General features: G+C 32.7%; 2 protein-coding genes across 3 annotated transcripts; one reads left to right on the plus strand and one right to left on the minus strand.

The window, feature by feature from the left end:
* Window positions 1-400: 400 nt before the first annotated feature.
* Window positions 401-5,448, minus strand: LOC123919588. Of its 2 annotated transcripts, XM_045971541.1 has the most exons (8): window positions 4,762-5,422; window positions 4,509-4,658; window positions 4,034-4,186; window positions 3,162-3,332; window positions 2,808-2,972; window positions 2,195-2,676; window positions 1,026-1,408; window positions 461-915 (listed from the first exon to the last, which is right to left on the minus strand). In XM_045971541.1, the coding sequence occupies exons 1-8, from the start codon at window positions 5,336-5,338 to the stop codon at window positions 861-863; spliced, it is 2,136 nt and encodes a 711-aa protein (XP_045827497.1). In that variant the 5' UTR covers window positions 5,339-5,422; the 3' UTR covers window positions 461-860. The 2 variants fall into 2 exon arrangements, with proteins under 2 accessions (XP_045827495.1, XP_045827497.1); XM_045971539.1 differs by having other exon boundaries at window positions 401-1,408; window positions 4,762-5,448.
* A 9,531-nt stretch (window positions 5,449-14,979) lies between these two features.
* On the plus strand, window positions 14,980-17,025 carry LOC123921329 (1-aminocyclopropane-1-carboxylate oxidase-like). Its single transcript, XM_045973821.1, has 4 exons — window positions 14,980-15,169; window positions 15,310-15,536; window positions 15,690-16,023; window positions 16,406-17,025. Exons 1-4 carry the CDS (start codon window positions 15,065-15,067, stop codon window positions 16,691-16,693), a joined length of 954 nt encoding a protein of 317 aa, XP_045829777.1. The 5' UTR covers window positions 14,980-15,064; the 3' UTR covers window positions 16,694-17,025.
* Window positions 17,026-18,726: the final 1,701 nt, after the last annotated feature.

Genomic DNA, 18,726 nt, shown 5'->3' on the forward strand with positions numbered 1-18,726 from the left:
ATAATGTGATTCTCCATGTCACTATGTAGTGGGTCACACCACGAGTACGTGATATTGTCTGCTTTGAACCACATGTGAGGTGAGTTCTTACGGTTTTGTTCTTTGCAAAAGACATCTTGTAGCCTTTCGAGCGATATGGAGGGCATGTAGCTTTTGTGAAAGGCACCTCGTGAATATTGTATATAAACTACTTTAGCATCAACAACCAAACGATATGAGACTTTTAGGTATACCGGAACAGTTACCCCCTAGTCGAGGCCAAGGGGTTAGAGGGCAGGTAGTGTCTGCCCCTCCTCACAATTTTAGCCTTTGTAAAAGGCGCATCGTGGGTTGAAAAGTGCGAGTGTTTTATGTAAATTTTCTTTTGCCTAAATTCTCAAATAATGTAAGAAATTTTAAGTATACGGAACACCGATTATTATTACATTCTCAAACTCCACTCCAAGCTTAAATCAATTACACTCTTAAACATCATATTTGAATCAAAACTTTATCTCCAAATTATACAAAAAATTCTCAACTTTAACACAACCGTAACCACACAAACATAAGAATACACAGAAAAAATAAATCAAATCAAAAGCTCTAAATATTACATAGGAATACAAAGAAAAATGTCCAACACCACACTATAGAGAAGCTCTTGATTATAAACTGTCCTACTAGAAAAATCGGAATTAGACGAGAATATTCCGTCTATATGTGGCATAAATTCCACCGCCACGCAATAGAGACGGATTCAGAGACGGAACAAAATCTGTCTCTGATATTGGCGTCGCTAAACAAACAGCAACGGATTTTATAAACTGTCACCTTTATCAGTTGCCTTTGGCACCTTGGTTAAAATAGCCGTTAGAAGATCAAAGTACAGAGGAAACTGTGCAACAGCATAGAATGTCACAGGCAAACAAGTGGCTGCATAAATCGGAAACAAAATCGACTTAAAATTATGGCTTAGCAGAAAAAAATGTCCGGTGCAGAACGAAACAAACATAGAAGCAATGGCCACAAAAAGAGAACTCAACCCAAGAAGAAGTTTGAATGGCAAATCACGACGAAAATCTTTGGCTTGTTTCCGCGAAGTGAGAATAGAAAGGAACATGATGAGTCCGGTTACAGAGAAACAAAGACCAATGAGTGAAGAAATTGCGAAGACATCAAATGCAGGTTTGCCTTCTAGTATTGGTCTGCCTTCATCGGTTGTTCCACCGGGTACAGCACTTGCTGTCGCAAAGGAGACACCAGCGACAAGAGCAGCTACGACAGAGCAGGATTCGGATGTGTCTTTTAGCCATTCACTGCTTTCTTTTATAAGATCTGCATGTGATTTCTTGAAGATTTCTCGCGATGTTTTGCCATTGTTGTTGCTTCTAAAGTAGAAGTGTTGTGGTACAAGGCTTCTGATATACTGCTCCAAGGTAAAAACGAAAAAAAATGAATCAACTTATACAAACATTTTTACTTCGAAGATATAAAAAAATTATTATAAATTTTTGCTTCATAGTCATGTACTCTATTGTAAACTAATTTTCAAGTCCTATCTCATGATATTTTTAACACTTCCTCATACACATGATTAGTATGCGGAGTGTGACCCGAGTGACCAGATAACATGTGGTTGATGAATCTTAGATAAAATATGATATAATCTTAAAATTTTAGTTAGATTCAACTCAAATCCTAATATCATACATGACTTTCTAGTTACCAAAAAAATGCTTATAAGCTTATATGGAAATTTAAGATAAAGAAACTAATTTCAAAACAAATACTAGAAATATTTGATCGACTAGTGAGTTACCACTTCGGAGTTTTTTTGTTTTATTTGGGGGTCTGATGACAAAGTGATAAACATTAGTGAAACTCAGACACAATTGTGAGGTCCTGGATGAAGGTGTTCAGCCTAATAATATCGACATTGTCAGATGAGTCCGGACTTATAGTTATGGACACTTCGGAGTTAGTTATTACTCTATTAAGAGCTAGTTAGAGTTCATTAGTAGGTAGTTAGTTATTGGTAAGTAGTTAGTTTGTTGATTTTGTACAAACTCTATATATAAAGCATCTCATTTACTTATTAATCATTTTTATGAGATTGAATATTTATCTCTTTGATCATGTGATTTGTAACAAGAACTAAGAAATATATGTTGTTAAAGAATATGAGATTATACATAATTTTTAATTATTGTACCTGAAACCATTTTATATCCCACATCATTTGCAAGGCAGCACCAGCAATCTGCCAAGGTTTATCACCACCAAGTGCCTCTGCTGCCAAATGCAACACTGTATTCTCTTCCACATCCACTGCAAGAATCAAATTATTCCAAAGTTCTGGTTTTGAGTGCTTAATACTTCTCAATGTCTCAACAATAAGGGGTTGCCTATACTTCACTGCAACATGCAATACATTTTCTTTTCTTGAGTTTGTGTTATGGATAGCACTTGGTATTTTTATTAGTATTTCGTTCACCATTTCGACTATGCCATTTTTCGCTGCAACCAAAAACGGTGTCATCTTTTTGTTAATTTCCTTTTCATATTTCGCTTCCTTCTTTGTTTCATTTGGAGTTGATGCCTCTTCCTTTATAACATCCGACTCCGATTCTTGCTCTTGTTCTTGTTCTTGTTCTTGTTCTTGTTCTTGTTCGTCTTCAAACCTGCTGGGTCCACCTGCCATTCTCAAGTCAAAGTATGGACAGTAAAAATATCGTTTTTTGATTTAAGATGAGACGGCTGAAATTAACAATAATGACACGCAATAACTGCGTGTAATTCAAATTTCATAATAGTACTTTACGTACCTTGTTTCCATAAGGGAAAAACGTTAAACATGTCAGTGTCAATTTCCCTATCAGTTGGTCGACCACCGCTTCCGGTGAATGCTGCATAAGGTCTTTTCATTAATGCCTTCAACAGCTGACTACTCCATAAGTGCTTTTTCCTTGCAACCTTTACATCCTTTAACTCTTATAAAAAGAACATTCAAACATGTGACCAATTAATTATAGAAATAGAATTTTTTATTAGTATACATTTTTGTTGTAAAACGTTTAAGAAACGGAGAGGATCTTTACTCTATAAATACTACTAGAGATATTTAAAAAATTAATTTAACAAAATGACATTATATTATAATTTGATTGAAGAAGACATACCCACTCCTGAAAGGCCTAGAGTATGTACATATGCAGACTTGACAAATTGATGAAATGTTTCATAATTTGGTGGGAAAAATCCAACCCAATGTTTCTCTGATCTAATCGGACGATGATTATCGTTTGACGGGTCTTCTGTGTCGTGTTGTTTCTTTTTTGAAACCTGTTTTCCTGACAAAATTCACACAAATTAAAATGTTTTTACAATCAAATAAATATATTTTAACCATTAATCAGTAATGTACTCCCGCTTCCATTGAAATGGTAAGTTAGTAAGTTATAAATTACCTATGATCCAAAAAAAAATTACAAATATAATACATTCACATTCATGCACGTTTGGATTTTCTGCCGCGAATGTGACATATTGCTAGAGTCGTTGACTCGACGACTCTGCAGTATGTTGTCTAGTGGGAACGGATTATACCCAATTACTGCGTTAACACAGTGTTAACGCAGTAATTGTTGTTGACCGTTCAATAAGAAATGAACAATTAAGATAAAAAAATGTGTGAAACTGTATTGAATAAACTATAGACGTTTGATAATTTGGCTACTGTGTGAAACTGCATGTGGCAGTTACAGCAGACGAGCTAGGTCCTTGTAAGGTGCACGTAGCTGTGGAGTATTCAAATCTCATGTGTAATAAGGTAACAAAAGGTTATAAAAGCTTGTGAGATAAGCTAATTCCTTCTTTTTACATGCTCAAGTTAAGTTATTATCCCTTTTGGGGGACCAATATCTATGATGGTGTATCCATGAAAGACACATTAAATTTTGTTTCATTAAATTAAGTATCAATAAAGAATAAAGCAAAAAAAATAAAGAAGAATTAAGAAAGTACTGATGGAATGAGAATCTATATCACATACCAAATAAAAATGCAAATAACCATATAGAAACAAAATCATATAAAGTGGTATAGTTTTCTGGAAACTTCATCTTATCACAATCTGGATTAGCCTCCATCTTTCTCAAATTTGACTTCATTGTTCTTTCAGCATCCAGTGGTTCCACAAGTATGCCTAATTGGAAACAAATACAGTTAAAGACTCAACACGCGTACTCCAGGTAAAATCTGGTCGGGAAATGGATTAAGTGCGGTCAAGTTTGGTGTAGTCAAATCTTTGACACATTTTTTTATCTATATTTTATATAAAATCTGAGTTAAATCTAGACCGCCTGATCTTAACCAGAAGGTCACATATTATTGACTACATGCATGACTGCATGCTCCTCCGAATGCACATAATCCAGATCCATCTGGTCGTAGTTGATATATCTGGTGACCAGATACATCAATTTTTTTTGACTCAAATGTCAAACATAGGATGTATTATTACTTACAGTGATATAGGATTCTTTTATACCATGAAAGATTGCTAGCACTTTTGAAGGCTGAAGGTCTAGTTGCAAGGACTTTGAGAGGAGTAGATTCCTCTTTGTTCAAATGTGTGCTTAGAAAATCATAGTGATGCACTATTATCACAGCCAAATCTGTTTGATAAAAAAAATAACAAAACTTATTAATTTTTTCGTATGTAATGTATAAATAACATTAAAACGACAATTAAAAAGGAACAGAAAAAACATAACTTACCGAAATATTCTCCACGGATTGCAGTGTGAAGAATACTATCACCATCTTCTCGTACAAGATCTTGCAAAGTGACTCTCTCTTTAGAAATATGAGCAAGATAAGCAAAAGTTTGTTTTCTCCAATTAATAGCAGCTTGAAAAAGAGGCGTCTCACCGTGTTCATTTTTACGACTCAACAAATATATTCTCTCATTATTTCTCCCAATAATAAACTTACATATTCTAGCAAAACCTCTTGATGCTGCAAAATGCAATGGCGTGTCACCGCGTTCGTTCTGCATTTCCAATGCTTCAACTCTTTCATCAATATTTTCTTGTCGACTATTATGAATTAAAATTGCATTCACAAGCTCTTTAACAACATTTTCTTCATCTAAATCTATTGCTACATGTAATGCAGTGCCAGTTGAATCAGAGATTATTGCTCTGTGAGCTTGTTCTGGATATTCATAGTATAACATTATAACATTTTCCCATTTACCTTCCCATGTGTATTCACCTAGAAAATCATTTACTTCCTCAGGTGAAATGTTGAGTAATATGTTGTCTCTATCACCAGACATCATAGTTGATGTCATAGTGGCAAAAATGAAGGTGTTTTTGAAATGGAGTAATTGATGTAGTTATGTTTCAATGTTACTATATAGTATATATAGCTAGATTAATTTTGTTCTTGGTCCTATGTATCATTATTTATGAATTGCATGCTGCTATTTTTATACCAAAGAATCTAATGCTTCAATAAAAAATGATATCATGTGAATCATGTGATGTAACTTTATCCATATGACAAGGGAAGAATAAGTATTCACTAAAAGAGAAGAATGGATTGATAGAATGAGTAATTAATTAATGGTTTTTTTTTAATAGAGTGAAATAGATCGAGTGCAGTCAACTGCACGCAGTCAGTATATATGGACCGTCTGATAAAAATCGGACAATTAAAATTTTAAGTTTAGATTTTAGTTAATTTTTAAATATAAAATTTACTTTTAAATTTGACCGTTCGATTTGACACTATGACTCAGATCTACCCGAATGCACTACAGTCAAAAAGCACTAACTGTATTCAATCCTAGTCAGTTAATAGATGTGAACTTAATAGAAGGGAAAAATTACGGATTCAACGTTAAAACATGTACCCAACATATTAAACTTCTCCACGGCCTTTTTATTATTTTTTTTGACAGTAAAAAAAAAAAAAAACTTTACTTTGCTTGTTAAATTCAATTTGCTATTATGTGGTGTAAAACTTTTTTTGTTTTTGCTGGCTTCTTCCTTTTTATGAACTATTCATTTGTCGTTATTGTTACATTAATTTTCTAGCTTTTCACTGTGTGACCGAGAGAATCAGGCAAAAAGAGAGAGTTTAAAATATATATAGGACAACATAAGAACACTTGTGTAAGGTACAAATACAAACTATATAAATTTGAGATCCGATTTTTCTAAAGTGACTGATTCACTTAGAGTTAAAATCAACCATTAATTTACAAATTAAAGGTAAATTTTATAAGTACATCATAATAAATTACGAGGTTTGTTATAACTATAACCGTTGAATTTGTAAGAATTGAATTCTTTGCCTTTTCATTGATATGATTTGCAATAATATACAAGTATATCAATATCTAAATTTGGAAGCTAATAATATACAATTATATATGATTATCCTAATTATAGAGATACTATAATACTCCCCCACAGTCGAAGCGGGAGGTGGTTGGACGCTGAAACTGTCTCTAAAGTCTTGAAAAAGTATCAGGGGGTCCTTTGGTAAAAAAATCTGCAATTTGATGTTTGGAGGGTACGTGGAGAACCCGGACTTGACCCTGAGCTACTTTTCCAAGAACGAAATGAATGTCCATCTCAATGTGTTTCGTTTGTTTTTTTTTTATAAGCAATGTGTTTCGTCTGTTGATGCTGAACCAGATTACTTGAGGGATAAATTGCAATGATGTTGTCACATTATGCCATGGTGGCCTTATCAATAGGACAATGTAACTCGAGCAGAAGATTTCTTAAGCAGTAGGATTTATAGACCATGTTGGCAACACGACACATAATCTATCTTGGCACTAGATCGTGAGAGTGTGGGTTGCCGTTTAGACGACCAAGAAAGTAGATTATCTCCTAGGAACACATAGTAGCCAGAAGTGGAATGTCTACTGTCAGGACAATCCCTCCGATCTACATCTGTATAAGATATTAAGGAATTAGTAGATGAGGGATATAGATGTAAACCGTATTGTGTCTTGAATGTTGCGTAATATTCAGCGGAGAGCATGCATGTGGGTGTCCATCGGATTATGCATAAAAGACAGATTTGTTGTACTGCATATAAGATATCAAGTCGTGTGAAAGTAAGATAGATATTTATCTGATCTATCTATTAACGTGGTACGGGTCTTGGTCCCCTTAAACATGTGGTCAGTGATTCGATTCTGAGTTCATGCGTATGAAGAAAATTTAGTTGAAAGAAGAGAACTCATCTTGTGGGCCCCACAGGTTCCGCGATCGACAGAGATTAGTCATCGCTAATGTCGTTGAAAACTTCGTACCAATATCATGATTAAAAAAAAGTGTATATTTATTTTCTAAATTTTTTAATCCTTTTTTCCCATTTAAATGAGGTTTGGTGTATTAATTTATCCCAATTTTTTTAATGGCGCAAAACATAATTGTTCTTAATAGGTCCTAAAGCAGTTTTGCAGTTTTATTGTCCAAGTCCAAAACCACTTTTTTTTTTTTATAAGGTTTAAAGATATATTATTATTTTTTTAAAGGCCAAGAAAATTTATTAAAATAGGAATCAATCATCATCATGTCATAAAACAAGTCTAATTCATACGTTAACCCGATGTTAGGTTTGGTCCAGTGGTGAATGATTTGGGTAGTATGCGCAAATCCTATAACCGATTCTTTCTTTAAATTGGGTTTCCTGTAACCGATTTAAAATGTCTGATTTAAAATGTGTATTTTTCACTAGTGTTCATCAAATATGCCATTAAGTTTGGTCTAATAGTGAAAGATTTGGGTAGTATGTTATAGGTCATGGGTTCGATCCCTAGCTCATTGTAAACAAAACTACCCACTCCGCTATCCCTAAAGCCTACGTAAGATAAATCACCATATTTCCCGTAACATGAGATCTTAGAACAATGAACCGTGCAGGGGCGTCTCTGAGTTTTAGGAGGCTCTGTGCAAAATATAAAAGTGGCCCCTTAAAATGGAACATCATAATCTAAGATTAAATTTTATGCAAAGATTAAATTGGACTAGAACTATACGAGTATATAGATAACTAATATATTGATACTCATGATATTTATAAACATTAACAATATATAACTATTATTTTAGGGCCTAAAAATTAATCTATTAATATACATCTGATATTTTATGGGTATAAATAATATATAAATAATATTATAGGACCTCAAAATTTTGAGTTGAGACTCTCAAAATTTTGAGACCCTATGCCGTCGCACACCTGGCACATGCATGCGAGCCTGGAACCGTGTTGCGTGAGCCTTTTCCCCAAAACATTAATTTGAGTTGCCACAGCTAAATACAGGCCTAGCGATACGCATCTAACTGTTTAGGATCTCTGTCCGGCTGAGAGTCACGGATAAGCCGCGGAAATTTGAAGAGAATGATAGCCAGAAACTGCTCTCAAATAAACTCCAAGCACCTGCAACAAAGAGAAAGCATCCGGCAAACTCAATCATTGGTTCCTACACAAAAAATAATCTGCAGCATGCAAAACTAGCTCAATCACGCGATTCACTTGAAATATCATCCACTGTGAAATATCATAATTGAAACTTCTTGACTTTACTCTCAGTCAATTCCAAGATAGAGGTTTTGATTCTTCCATGATTGCTCTCATGAATTTTAATTATGGATATTAATAATTTAATAAATAATTTTATTTACTTAAATAATTAAATATATGTATAAAATGGGTGTTCGTCGATGGTTCACGGCAGTGCGGTGATGACCGGTGAGTTTCCGGCGTTGACCACGACGCCGGGAGGGGGAGCTTCGCGGTATTTGACATATTGTACTCCGACGTTAATCGGCACATTATTGTTTTTCAACTTTTAATATATTTTTATTAAAATGGCTTCTTCAAAAAAATTATTTCATGAAAAAAAATTAAACTTAAAATTTTTAATTTTTTTTTGAATAATTATCTTTTATTTATTCAATATTAAAATTTATTTATTTTTCCATTATTTTATTTTAATAAATTATTAAGGTTTTGCTTTTATAAATCTATTTTACTTTTTTTTTTAAAAGCAATCGAACTTAGTGCATTTCATTTATAATAATAGTTTACATAGTGGACAATAATCAAAAATTTGGGGACTAGCATTAAAACGAGTTGTCTGCGCAAGATCATGAGCTACTCGATTGGCTTGTCTCTTAACATAACTGACCTTACAGTTTTGACTCATATTTAATAATCTATGACACGACTCAATAATAACACCAAACTTGGTATTATTTCTAGACTTCTTATTTATAGCTTGTACCACTTGGAGACAATCGGTTTCAATTTGAACATTTGACATATTAGCACATTTTGTAACCATTGAAGTGGTGCCAGAACACCCAGTGCTTCCGCCTTTGCTATCTCTGGTTTTCCGTCAAGTCTTCTCGTGTATGCACGCACAAATTTCCCTTGATCATTACGAACACATGCCCCTATACAATATATGTTCAGCTCCGCATAGCATGATGTATCTATATTACATTTTAGTGCTCCCACTGGAGGTTTGGTCCATGTATGCCTCGCCGTGACTGCGTTACTACTGCTGCTGTTTGTCTTTAGCTTCACCCGTGCCACTTTAGCTGTTGCGCCAATTCTTAATTATAAAGTGTGTTTTTTGTTCTTCTAATTACCTCATACACCGTTGGTAATTTCTCGTGTCAACATTTTTTATTCCTCCGCCACCATATATTCCATACCAGCATAGCAATATAGGATAAATCATTAGCATTTATTTCTTCCATCATTTGAAACATCATAGGAACTATGCCAACTGCTAAACAAATATGTTTCTCTCCATACTTCTTCAGCTGCTAAACAACCAAAAAAACAGTGCCACTCATTCTCTTCATAACTACCATAATTGGGACATTTATTATCCCAAGACACATCTTTTCTCACTAGCCTACTTTTAACGGGAAAGCAACCTCTCAGCAAACGCCACATAAATTTTTTTACTTTGTTCGAGACTTGTATTTGCCGAAGTTTCCTCCAGTTACCTTGTTCTTTGAGATGATTATTGTCAACAATATTCTCCATAAGCTGGTAATAGGCTGACCGAACCGTGTAAGCCTTTTTTACTATACCTCTATATTGACTCATCATCTTGAGTAAACAAGTTGAGTTGTATTTTGAAAATTGCAGTCACATCCTTTCATTAAAAATTTGCTGCACAAATAAATCTATTTTACTGTCAACTAGTAAAAAATATTATTTATAGACAAAAGAATAATTTGTGTTACTAAATAATGATCCATTGAATTTTTAAAATAAGTTGGATGGATTTTATCCATCCATCTACATTAACTAATTTTATACTTGGTGGATAGATTGGATAAATAATGGATTAGTAGATCAAGTTGTCTCTCTTAATTGGTCTAGTTGAGAATTTGGGTATCGGGGGTATGAAAAGATATGGGGGGTATGCAACTATTCTGGTTGAGAGTTTGGGTAGAATTTTTCGCTATTGTAAATGGGTTGTTCATTTTAAAATAGATAAAATAAAGATGCATATATTTAGTGAGGTTAGGTCACACACACATTTGTGTCAAAAAAAAAAAAAGGTCACACGCATTTAACACGCTCATCACACTTATGGTGTGATACCATATACATACATATCCTTTATATAGTGTGATTAATTAAGATAAACTTTGACAATAATTTGGATGGTACGTGACGTTCAAGGGATTGTTAATGATATAATAAAGCGTTGTATTTCACAAAAAAAAATAAAATTTTAAAGCGTTGTAATTTATTAATCATGTTAGAAATGATGGAATTATAAGGATGAAGATAATATTCATAAGCAAGATAGAGTACATGAGTATTCATGAGAAAAATACTTATAAGAATTCATATTGAATAGGCATGGCAACAGAACCCGTACCTGCGGGTACCCGCCCGAACCCACCCCGAGTTTGACGGGGAAAAACCGATTTGACTGGGTTTGGGTTCGGGTTTGGGTTTTCCCCGATTTCAAAACATGGGGGTGGGGCGGGTAACGGAGATATTGGTACCCACCCCGAACCCGTCCCCGAACCCGCCCGTTTATATAAAATTACTATATTTTGGAATATTGGTTTGTACCGGTACTATTTTATGGTTTTGATAATTTTGGTTTGATATTTTGGAATATCATTTCATTTGTATGTTTAATGCATTGAAATTTTGGTTTGTACTTTATTATTTGAAATTTTTTTGTATTGTGCAATGGTTTCAGAGATATGTACTCCAAAACCATTAGATGTAATATACTTAATCATGTCAAAACCATTTTGCTGTAGAATAGTTTCAGAGGGTTATACTCCAAAATCATTAGATGTACTTAATAGTTTTTATGTTAATTGTGATAAATTAAACTATAATTACATTACATATTTTAGTATGTAATTTTAAATTATAATATGGCTATATAATCATGCAACATAGTTAATTTAAAATGAGTTCTTATAGCTAATATGTACTTCAAAGGAACAAAAGTAATTATTTAATTAAAAATGGTGGCAGTTAGAAATTTTGGGACCGCGCTAGAAATCTCGAGGAGAAAAAAAATTCGGGGGCACGTTACAAATCTGGGGAGGAAAAAAAGCTTTTGTTTTGTTTGGTTTAGCAGTGAAAAGCAGGCGAGAGAGCAAAACATGTGGGGTCAACCACCTTTTTCTTTTCTTCGCTGATATGGGAAGAAACACAACATGTAAAACATTTTTGCCTTATTTTCCACTATTGCCCCTGGGTCAACATTCTCTATTTCATATAACAAGCATTCTTTCTTTTTACTCGGACACGTACGTTGAGTTTGTTTTGCAAAGGTACAGTAAAATAGTTAAGTCAATTAAAATGTTAAAAATAAATAATATTAAATTACTCATTAAATTTTAGTAAATAAATATTTACTCAAATTAAAATTTATTTTTTAATAATAGAAACTTGTATATTGATTTTTTAGTATAAGGATATTTTTGTCCTTTCAAAAATTAAACACACTTCTCTCTTATTTATCTCTTCTTTCTCTTATACCAATCAACACATCAAATATACTCTATTTCTCACATCTTTCTCTCTTCTTACACTTTCTTTCACCTATTTCTCTCTTCTCATTTTCTTTTTACACTTCCTCTCACCTATTTCTCTTTTCTCACCATCGTTCTAATGGTGTTAACACATTATGTGGAGAAAAGAGAGTTGGATTTGATGTTTTCTATTTTTATCTAGCAAACAAATATTTCACATGAAAACAACACAAACAACATAATTATAACAAATAGTTAACATGTGTACCAAAAACACATGTTAAGAAGATAAATGTGGTAAAAAATTAAACTTTGTCCTCATTGTTATCATCATTATTATGCACCATAAAAAATAGTGAACAACAAAATCAAAATAATTGGTCCAAGTGATAAGGGTTTTGGTCTCCTTAATCATGTAGTAAGAGGGTCGATTCCTGGCTCATACGTATGGAGAGAATTCGGTTGGAATGAGAGAACTCATCTTGTGTGCCCAACATATTCTTCGACGAAGATTAGTCACCAATAACTATAGTAAAAACTTCGTACCAATATTATAATAAAAAAAAATCAATTAAAATTTCCTTGACTATACTTAAAATGAATATCAACTTCAATTTTGTAAGTTCCAACCAATTCAGTAATTTCATATCTAGCTCAAATATAATTAATCAAGTGTACGTAAATATATGAACCTTGAATTCAGTGAATTTTAAAAGTAGTTTGTACTCATATATTTTAGATTGTATGATCTTTATCGGACGGTTCAGATGTTATCTCAAATTTTATATTAAACAAAAATAAAAACTATCTTAAAATCTAAACAATCTAATCTTAATTAAGCTGTTCTAATCTTAATTAAATGGTTCTAAGTGTCGCTAACTGCTTGCGGTGACAAGTGCAGTTATTCCCACCATACAAGGCTCATTACAAGGTTACCATTAATGAGCACTCCATTTCCCACATATATGTGCTTGTTTGGATGAGCTTTTGAAGACATCAAACGTGCGTCTACAGAGTAAAGTTGTTTGGTTTGCAAAATTTAAAGCACTTCTATAGCTCAAAACGTGATTCTAAGTGAAGTTGGAATAGGGAGCGTCTGCGTCATTTACAATCGATTCCAATAAATTTATTGGTGTGTGGGACATCTATATTTCCTTTATTCCGTAATTATCCTCAATATCTTCAATGTATATTGCTTATTTCTCCTGAAGTATTTGTTGACCTTTAGAGTGTGTTTGATCCGCTAAAAAATAGGGGACTAGACTAGACAACTTTTACCGTACTCTGTTTGATTTGAAACTGGTTATGGGACTGGACAAATTAGATAACAAGGGACAGGACAAAAATAAGATTTATATAAAGATATTATCGCCCTATATCTCTCCGGTACAGTTTTGTTCTGTCTTGTATTATCTTGTTCTGTCATGTACTATCTTATCCAGTACTTATTGTTCTACGAATCAAACGCACCTTACTGTGTTAAATATAGCTTGAATAAATGAGTACTTTTGTTACAATAATTAGTATGACTATTGGTGGATTATTATTTTATTTTTTTTGACGTAATATTTGTGGATTAATAAGTGTTGCATAATTATTGTCAAAAGAAAAATAAGTTTTGTATAATTTTTGTTTAACGACAAATATATTATTAATGAGTTCCTCAAAAAAAATATTATTAATGAGATCTCTGCACAAGACGAACAGAAACCGGTATAAAATTAAATATATAATAGGACGCCGTGTATATACGGAACGCCAAAAATAATGTTGCATAATTTTGTACAGTATGTAATTTTTGTGGACCACTTCAATGTCTTTATTTTCTTTTTATCAATTTGTCTTGTGGCTAGAATTTTACCTTTTAAGGTGAATTAGTAGGAGTATCATGATTTGAACTCTGGTCCCTGCAATAATTTGCAATGTCCCTTGTCAATTGAGCTATAGTTACGAAGATATGTCTCTACTTATTATTTATAAAAATTAAATAGTTTTTTTAAGGGTTTGATTATATTTAAATATTTAACTATTAGTAATTTAGTTTTATGTTTTATGAAAATATACATATTAAAACCCAATATGATAATTATACATACAAAAGCAATTTTGGTTCAAATTGTTCAAACAACATCAAATTTTGAGAATCACTTTTACATTAATGTATCCAAATATAAATCAACTCTGTTCATCTCACTTATAATCAAACTCAATTATGTCAAACTCAATTATATCCACCGAAAACCAAACACATACATATTCTATAGAAGCTCAAGTCATTCCTTACAAGGAAGCATATAAGTAATTAAGAACAAGAGTAACATAAATTTGTCATTCTCCAATACAAAGATGCTATAATTGTGGAAGTGCTGAGTCAAAAAAATTATTTTGGAAGTGCATGGAGTTATCCTTCCTAGAAGTTACCTTTATATCATATGACCCCAAAATAAAAGTCACAACTCATAAGGAAAAAGTAAATTCCAGAATAGATAGATAGAGAGGTGGCAGCTTGTATTGTACTGTTTTAGTCAAACTTTTAGAAAGAGAAAAGAAATCAGCCACCAAGTGGGCCCATAACTTACACAAAGTTGATAGACAATTCAAATACGGAACCAAAATAAACCATAATAAAGATAAAACTTGACCAAAAAAATAGTAAACATAAAATATAGTCATCCAAATATTGAACAAAGTATTTTTTTTTTTAGTGATTGGTCCTCATCATAGCTAGGTCTATGGAATTAGATTCGTTTTATAACTGCGACATGCAGTTTCAACTCTCAGCCGTCCGATTTAGAATGTCGGCTAAGATTACTTTACTATGTGAATTGATAGTGATTTCGACCGTTCGACTTCAAATTAACAGCTGAGATTTATTAATACCTTAAAGTAGGACAATAGGTGATCTTGATCTCTAGGTCTATAAATACCATGCTGCCTAACTCCAACATGCATAAAGCAAAAGAGCAATAGGAAAATAGAAACTAGAAAGAGAGTTACTTTGAGTTTAAGAAAGGATGATGAACTTCCCAATTATCAGCTTGGAGAGACTCAATGGTGTGGAGAGAAAAGATACCATGGAAAAAATAAAGGATGCTTGTGAAAATTGGGGATTCTTTGAGGTACTTAAAGAACACAAAATTAAAATTTTTTTACTACAACTTTAATTTATACAATACATTTCCCTCTAAATATATATTCATGTTAGTTCATGTTACTTTCTTGGTTTAACTATTCTTATTGTTTGCTTTCAAAATTCTAGCTGGTGAATCATGGCATACCTCATGACCTTATGGACACATTGGAGAGATTGACCAAAGAGCACTACAGGAAATGCATGGAGCAGAGGTTTAAGGAATTGGTATCAAGCAAAGGCTTAGATGCTGTCCAAACTGAGGTCAAAGATATGGATTGGGAAAGTACCTTCCATGTTCGACATCTTCCCGAATCAAACATTTCAGAGCTCCCTGATCTCAGTGATGAATACAGGTTACACAAAACAAACATTATGATATCAAAACATTGCATAACATTTATAATATTTAGCACAAAATCATAAATAATTGACACAAAATTTTCCTCAACAATTTGAGTTGCATATATGGATATGACTCTAAATTTCTTATGGTAATTATGATGCAGGAAGGTGATGAAGGAATTTTCTTTGAGGTTAGAGAAACTAGCAGAAGAGCTTTTGGACTTGTTATGTGAGAATCTTGGACTTGAAAAAGGTTACCTCAAAAAAGCTTTCTATGGATCAAGAGGACCAACTTTTGGCACCAAGGTAGCCAATTACCCTCAATGCCCTAATCCAGAGTTGGTGAAGGGTCTTCGAGCTCACACCGATGCTGGTGGGATCATCCTTCTCTTCCAGGATGACAAAGTCAGTGGCCTTCAGCTGCTGAAAGACGGCGAGTGGGTTGATGTTCCCCCAATGCGCCACTCTATTGTTGTCAACCTTGGTGACCAGCTCGAGGTAAATTAACTTCCTATGCCAAGTTAACTCTCATTTAAATTCTCAACCTGAACAAAATTTTTCATATTAATCCTTATATTAAAAGAAATACATACATAAGTCCTCGACTTACTTTTCATCTGTTACTTTATCCCCTGGGAGAGGATTGACGATTATGGATCATCTGCAGTCTGCAGCATGTTGCACAATGCAAGATGCAGCAGGCTGCAAAGGATCCATAAACAAGATATACTAATGTAACCAAAAATATTAGACATTAATACCAAAAATCATCTAAGGTTATATATGAAAATGAATGTGTACTATTTTACATAGACATTTTCACAAACAAGTTATGTGCAAAAAACATGAAACTTTATCTAACACTCTTTTGTAAAAACAGGTAATAACAAATGGTAAATATAAGAGTGTGGAACATCGTGTGATAGCACAAACAAATGGAACAAGAATGTCTATAGCATCATTCTACAACCCTGGGAGTGATGCTGTAATCTACCCTGCTCCAGAATTGTTGGAAAAAGAAACAGAGGAAAAAAACAATGTGTACCCTAAATTTGTGTTTGAAGAGTACATGAAGATCTATGCTGCTTTGAAATTTCATGCTAAGGAACCAAGATTTGAAGCATTGAAAGCATCAAATGTGAAATTGGGTCCAATTGCAATTGTTTAAAATGTGTTCCTGAAATGAAAATAATCAAAATTAGGCTAAGATGTTAGTCAGCACAAATATAGTTTTTTTTTTTAGTCCCTATAAGTTTCTTTAATTTGGGTTGAGTTCAACTCCTGCAAATTCAAAAATTATCATTGTTAATCCTAATTATCATATGTGGCTTGATATAATGTGGCCTAATAAGTTGTGTTAGGATTAAAAATAACAATTTTAAAATTTGTAGAGATTGATGAACCCAAACAAAATAAATTATAAGAACTAAAACCAAAAAGTGATATATTTTTTAGGACTAATGCTATATTCAAATCTAAAAATTATTATTATATTTGTTACGGTGTTTTTGGATTCAATTTGTCTGTAGTTGCGAAATCAAATGGATCTGATCTGACCGTTTCTTTAAGGTTTCGATTAAGATTATACGATTTCAATTTAAAGTAATTTTATTCTTTTGTCTTAATTACTTATCATCTGAATCGTTCAATCTTAATCGAACGGTTAGATTTATTATGACCGAATTACTTATACAATCCAAATTCGATGTTTTTGAAGTGATCCATTGAACTGTTCATAATAGGCAACACATATTGTTCTGTACAAGATCTCTTAATGATAAAACCGGGACTTGGAACTCTAGATTTTTAATTTTTAACTCTTTTATCCTTAGCTTTTGTCAAGAGAAAAAAAAAATTCTTTTTATCCTTAGCTCAAACCAATTGAGCTATTCACCCCATCCATATGAATATATTTTTATGTGATAGTAATATACTTATTAGTGTTTATTTCTATGACTCAATTATATTCATTCTCCTTCTATTCTATATTACTCCCTTTTTGTATTGGACCGACCTTGTTACTACTCTGTCCATTCGATATATACTAGTACGGTATAGATGCTATTTTTGATTATTTTAAATACTTCCTTTGGTTTTAAATATAAACAAAAAATTGTTTTCTAAATTTGTTAAATAATTAATAAATCTAGTCTATAATTATTCAATGAATATGAAAAACATTAGTTTGTTTATATTTGAAATTGAAACTAGCGAGACTAATTATAGAAAGTATAATTTTCACTCGGTTACATTTAAAAAGTGCAATAATTAGAAGAAATATATTTTATCTCATCAGGATTGATATGTGAGATTTGAATTGGGTGATATGTTCATAGGCGGATAGACAGGCCAGCCAGCTCGAATATTTGCTCCGACTCTGGTAAAAGAAATTGGTATTTTAGGGGTTAATTTAGAGAAAAGTGTGATTTTTAGTGATTAGTTTAGAGTAAAACTATATTTATTTTTTCAAATTTGAAATTTTGCAATATAAAATTGAAATTTTTGTTTAATACTGAAATTTTTCTTAGACTTTATAAATTTTCTGGCTTCGTCAATGATAACACTATAGTAGTGTGATGTAACTGATATTAGATGAAGGAGCATTAATCATGGCATAATAACTTGCTCCTCCAAATAATGTAGGTCCAAGAATGTTGATTAAACCTATACTATACTATATTGAAGTCTTGAAGACATTCAATCAATGCCAATAAAGTAGGAAGTAACCCAAGTGGATTGGTTTGATTGCATTGTTTGTAGTACTACTTTACTGGTAGGTGGAGAGTGAGAAAATGATATTAGATTCAAAGTTGTGAATAACTGGATATATTGCTCCAAATAATGTAGGTCCAAGGATGTTGATTTAATTAACCAATTGAAAATTATTCTATGCCGATAAAGTAGGAACCAAAGTGGATTAGTTTGGTGGCATTCAACTAAGTCCAGAGTGAGAAAATGTGTAACATGCAATCTACAAATAAACTCTTAAATGCATCGGTATTGGCTTGGGACCTGGGAGTGTGCTCCTCTTGAGGTCTGAGGTTCGATTCTCTTTGGCGCCAATTTGGGTGGGCTAATTTAGCTTCTTCAAAAAAAATAATAATAAACTCTTAATTGAAATGTCTCATTTTCGAACTTTTGAAAAATGAGATGAGATTCTATACCGACAATAGATTTTCAAGAGCTTTGCTTATAAAAAAA

Source organism: Trifolium pratense, linkage group LG4 (assembly GCF_020283565.1).
Source record: "Trifolium pratense cultivar HEN17-A07 linkage group LG4, ARS_RC_1.1, whole genome shotgun sequence".
NCBI lineage: Eukaryota > Viridiplantae > Streptophyta > Magnoliopsida > Fabales > Fabaceae > Trifolium > Trifolium pratense.

Coding starts and splice junctions, on each gene's coding strand:
- LOC123919588 (XM_045971539.1), bottom strand. CDS start 5,338: ATGACATCAACTATGATGTCTGGTGATAGAGACAACATATTACTCAAC. Junction 3,333..4,033: donor GTTATTTGCATTTTTATTTG/GTATGTGATATA, acceptor GAATTTTGTCAG/GAAAACAGGTTTCAAAAAAG. Junction 2,973..3,161: donor TCTAGGCCTTTCAGGAGTGG/GTATGTCTTCTT, acceptor TCTTTTTATAAG/AGTTAAAGGATGTAAAGGTT.
- LOC123921329 (XM_045973821.1), top strand. CDS start 15,065: ATGATGAACTTCCCAATTATCAGCTTGGAGAGACTCAATGGTGTGGAG. Junction 15,170..15,309: donor AAAATTGGGGATTCTTTGAG/GTACTTAAAGAA, acceptor TCAAAATTCTAG/CTGGTGAATCATGGCATACC. Junction 15,537..15,689: donor GATCTCAGTGATGAATACAG/GTTACACAAAAC, acceptor ATTATGATGCAG/GAAGGTGATGAAGGAATTTT.